General features: G+C 33.7%; 1 protein-coding gene across 9 annotated transcripts in view; it reads left to right on the top strand.

Moving 5' to 3' along the window:
• Positions 1-1,191: 1,191 nt before the first annotated feature.
• Positions 1,192-5,186, top strand: part of LOC107870615 (translin-associated protein X) — a 10,036-nt gene continuing 6,041 nt past the window's right edge. For 7 of the 9 annotated variants that reach the window (XR_007055841.1, XR_007055842.1, XR_007055843.1 and 4 more), the window contains exons 1-2: positions 1,201-1,364; positions 1,628-1,749. Coding sequence is in view for 5 of the 9 variants with exons in the window: in XM_016717193.2 (XP_016572679.2) it covers positions 1,298-1,364; positions 1,628-1,749 (189 nt within the window). In the remaining 4 variants the exon portion in view is untranslated. Of the gene's footprint in view, positions 1,477-1,627; positions 1,750-5,186 lie in introns of all 9 variants that reach the window. The other 2 variants (XM_016717195.2, XM_016717197.2) reach the window with 2 other exon arrangements.

Below are 5,186 nucleotides of genomic sequence, written 5' to 3' on the forward strand. Positions count from 1 at the left end.
ATGTCTTAAGCCTATCAAATTATGATAACTTAGAATTTCTTTCAAGATATTGCTCCTTCATAAGCAAATCGAGGCGTAGATATAATGTAACGAAAGGTTTTGTCCTTGTTACGCCTATATTCATATTCATAAATTCAATCACATGTATTCTTTCAGACATATTATGCACTGCTACCACATTCACTTCAGGGAATAAAACATATTCAATGAAAAATATTTCATAACTTTCACCAAAATTTTGGCTTAGTCATCGTTACATCATCAATGTGGTGCATTGCGATTCAAACTCAACGTTTTATCCATATAAAGGCGCCTTAGACCAAAAATTAATGAGACTTAAACCCAATATCTTATCATCATAGTGCATCAGGACTCTAAACCAAATATATTGCCCTCTTAATGGCATGAGATTTAAATTCATCATCACACCCTCGAGCCAATAACATATTAGGACAAAGTATAATAAACTCAAACTTGAGCCTATAACAATATCACCACTTTGTGATTATCAATATTTTTTTCAAACTTAATTAAAGAACACGAGTTCATAATATACTTATCATAAATAGTAGAAAGGTAAAATCCAAATCATGATGATCGCATAGTTCTTGAGGTCTTGCCTTTTCCACATTTCGATCCAATTTTCTTTTCTTAACCTTATAATTTTGAGACGGTGGAGTCTCGTGTTGATAACGTGTTATAAAATAAAGACAAAATATCAATATCAAACTTAAAGAAATAAGAAAACTTTAATAACACTTTTATTTTACTACTTTGACATATATAAAAATGTACAAAAGAGTTGCTATTTATAGACCACCAAACTCACTCTTAAGGTTGCTAAACTTGACATCAAGTTGGCCAACTATTTAGGTATTCAAATCCAAATTGAACAAGTAACTTTGGTCTTTAAATTCAACTCGACTACTAACTATTATCTCTAATAAATAATATTCCACACATATACATGTCACATGACATCCATATTATATACTCCTTTCGTTAAAAAAAAATGACTTACTTTCCTTTTTAATTCGTTTAAAAAAGAATGACCTCTTTATTTTTTTGAAAAAATTTTAATTTTAATTTTTCATATGACATGTTTAATACCACAAAATTAAAAAATATTTTAATAAATTTAACATAATTTTAATTTAAAATCGTAGAATTTAAAAGTGAGAGTAGTATAATAAACAAAGATGAAACTAAGAGGAGGGAGGAAAAAGAAAAAAAGAGAAAGAACGAGAGCTAATCAGAAGATGGTAAACATTTTTTTTTTTGGGCGCTGAAAGGACACATGTTGTTTTACGCCTCCAAGTTGTCATTCCTACTCATGGCTCCAAAACCTCAACGCATTCGTCACAGTAAGTCCTTTCAACAACAACCCTAATTTCCTCTTTGTTTCTTCTTTCTTTATTTTGTAATAAATTTTCGTGATTCGATCCTTCCACAAATCCTACACAAGCGGGAGCTTTGGTATTCCACCGTACTGGCCTTTGTTTATTTTACTTCTCATTGGGTCCTAACAAAATAAAATGTATATGGAGGCAGTAATACTTTTTTATTTTTATGTACATTTGAACTTCATTAACTGTTAGTTTGGGTATTCAATTTTGTTCAATAATAGTGGTGGGAACAACTTGGCAAAGCGCGATGAAGAAGGCGAGGACAATGAGTACTGATGATACTGAGACTGATTCATCAATGAAAGACGCCTTCTCCAAATATGCTGATTACCTCAATAACATTGTTAAGTTTCTTTTTCTTGCTCTCTTTGTCTATTTTTCATATGTAAACATTTGCTTTCTCATTAAAAGCTGTTTATTTTTGGGGTTTCCCTTAAATTGGATATATTGAATTGGTGTTTTTCTGGGGCAGAAAGGGTAGAGAGTTTGGGTGTGGTCGGTATGAAGGAAAATATATGTGGGTTTGTTGCTTTTTCTGTTGTTTTCGGTAGGTAAGCAAAAACTATTATCCTAAAAGCATTTGCATATAATTTAGATAAATACTATGAGTGCTGACAAAGACTTAGCTATGTTGATTCAAGGATGGTCACTTAAAAACCCTTCATTGAAAAATTATATTGTGCTTATAAAGGATGATATTATGCATATAGGTCAAAATAATTTTTAGAGATATATACTAAAGTTTTGAACAACCTTAACACAATTCCTAGTTTCGTCACTGGGTGTGGATGGTGGGGAGGTGGGGATGTGGATGTGGATGTGGATGTGGATGTGGATGTGGATGTGGATGGTGGGGAATAAGGGCTTTGTGGATGGGGTGCAGATGAGGTGTGTTGGAGAGTGGGGAGGACACAGTCGATGTGGATGTCACTCTTGGAACTTATTTTCCCTACTTTTTTAGAGAAGTTATTTTCCTCATTTTCAAGGAGTTTGTTTACAAAATATTTGACCAACGAACATGAGAAATTGGGAAATGTTCTCCTTCATACGAAACACATCCTTAGCTGTGATTAATTTAGATACACCAGAGGGTGACCTGAAATGGAAAATGTTAATGCAGTAAATTAGAACTTGAAGAATTGATTGACCTAGAAGTAACTACTCCATTTGGTAGTAGAATGAAATGGAGTGGAACGGATCAGTGTTATCAAAAGCGAAACGCGCAAGAAAGTTCTAAGATCGGTTAGGGCATAAAGCGCAAATAAAATCGCAGGCTTCAATGAAAAAAGGTGCAAAGGGAGAAAAAATATAAATATTCATGTTTAGTAAAAGACTAATAATTATAAGCATGAATGACAAATATATGAAATATCAATTGTTTAGTGTTGCCTCTTTAGAAGAGACTCATTGGCAAGAAAAAATATGTCTTAAAAGACTTGATAACAATAGTGAAGCACACATAAAGCAAGGAGAAACGTTTTGAGCCTCGCTTCTGGGCTTAAGCGTGCTTTTTGATATCACTGGAATGGATACCAACAACTACTTACAACCTCAACTACTAACTTAGCTACTCATACTAGAAATGGAAAATACAAAGATGAAATGTGTAAGAACTATTGGAGAAGAATATTATTGTATTGTTGTATCTACATTATTAAAGACCCTATTTATAGGCACTGCATTTCAATCCTTTTCCAAGCAAGACACTACATTACAATCCTTTTCCAACTAGGATTCTATACACTATTACTATTCCTTTTCCAATTATAACAAAATGCAAGAATAAACAAGGAAGAAATGCAAATCTTCCAATATTACCTTGGCAGCTCCTTATGGTTCAAGAGATTGAAAAACTTCCCCAAGAAAGTGACCTAATTCTTTCTGTTTGAAAATCGTGACAAAAATGCCCCTTTGCTGCCAATTTCATGGAGCCGAAATATTTGTCTCCACGTTTTTCTTGATTTTCTTCAGGTCTTGTTTCTTCAAGCTCCTGGTGATCCTTGTGGAACTAAATGGGGGAGATGTTTTCATTTCTTCTCCACATTTTTCTTCTAACTTCAGACCTCTCAATTTTGTGGAACAATTTCGTTTAGCCATTTATTTCATGGATTGAAACCTTCTCATTCCAGACTTATCCAAAGTCAAGTTCTTCTACCATCAGAAACGGACTCCACAAAAGCTAAAGAATGACACGATTTTGGTGTCTTTTCAATCTTCTCTTCTCTCACTCTTTTGCTTTAACTTCCATTTTTTTCAATCATTCTTGATCAAATTCTTCATTGATCGTCTTCCTTGAGTTCCACATCCTGAAATTTGCAAACTTAAGTTATTTTAGGTTATTAAATTCTACTCAAATACTCTTAAAACTCAAGAAAAAGGTGAGCATAAGTTGGTATTTTGTCATCTTATCAACTCTCCCAAAGTTAAGCTTTGCTTTTCTTCAAGCAAATAAAATAACACAGAACCTTAGTTAATCAAAGTTCTCTAACCTTCACGACTTCAGTTGATACCTACAAAGTAATCCAAACCATGTGAGATATCCACAAGAACTCATCAAATTCTTTTTTTGAGTTCAAATACCAAACCTTCAATATAATCAAGAATCAATTCGGCGATGACCTCAAAGTCTCAAATGTTGCCTATTTGTCGCAAAAGCAAGTTATCGCTCATCCATCTCATTTGGAAAATGACTACTTGTCAGAATCTCAAATTCCATGTGCGCTTAACAAAATTAAAAGATCCCAAACACACAATATCACAATTCAAACTAATATGAGATTTGTTCACATAAATAAACAATTCCATAGGCTTACCCCTCATGTAAGTCTCCACTAATGTAGGCTTGCCTAATTTAGAATGACATAGGACTTAAGTGGGTAGAATGATATGTACAAAGTGCCTCAAAACCTCCCTAAGCACTACATATTGCAATAGTTACAACTGGCATCCCTTTCAGGGACCTTTTCTTCATTTCAATTCAAGCACAAAATCTTCCCTTTAATCTTGCTATTCTTTTCTTTCCCTTTTTATAATTTCAATCTCAGTTCTTTTTGTTTTTTTTTGTCAAAATTCTTTCACTTTCAAGTGGCTTCCACATCACAACATTACCATCTATCTCCCCTGAACTTAGACTTTTAGCCTATTTTCCATTTCAAAGCACTTAGGGAGGTAGAGTGCTTTCCACATCACAACTTTACCACCCATCCCTCCAAACTTAGGCTTTTTAGCCTATTTTGCAATTCCAAAGAACTTAGGGATGTAGGGTGTCAAAAGATAGGATAATTATGATCAGGGGTGAAGCTTGTAACCTTATTGCAAACAAAAAGGTTCAAGGCCCAACAGTGGTTGACTAGGGTGATTTCATGCAAGGCTAGGTAAGAAAGGCTCAAGCTATTCCAGAAAAACCTATGATCCTTTTCAAAATTGAGCATAACCTAGGTTTTGCCTCAGAATAAATCCAGGGCAAGTTCTAGATTAATAAGGTGCACAAAAACTCAGAGTTATCCTCACCACTCATGGCACATGGTAATCTGAGTCAGTTAGACATGTCCAAAGCCCAATAGAAATGAAGGAACTCAAAATGAAGAATCACTATAGCCTCAGAACTACTTATAGCCTGTTTGGCGGAACTTTAAAAATCAACTTATTTTGAGAAGTGTTTTTTTTCCGAAAGTACTTTTTCAAGAAAGTATTTTGGTAAGAAGCAGTTTTTGTTTGACCAATAAATTTTAAAAGACACTTTTGAGCAACAATAAGTTTTTGACCAAGCTTTTTAAAAGT

The sequence above is a fragment of the Capsicum annuum genome, chromosome 5 (assembly GCF_002878395.1).
Source record: "Capsicum annuum cultivar UCD-10X-F1 chromosome 5, UCD10Xv1.1, whole genome shotgun sequence".
NCBI classification, from domain to species: domain Eukaryota; kingdom Viridiplantae; phylum Streptophyta; class Magnoliopsida; order Solanales; family Solanaceae; genus Capsicum; species Capsicum annuum.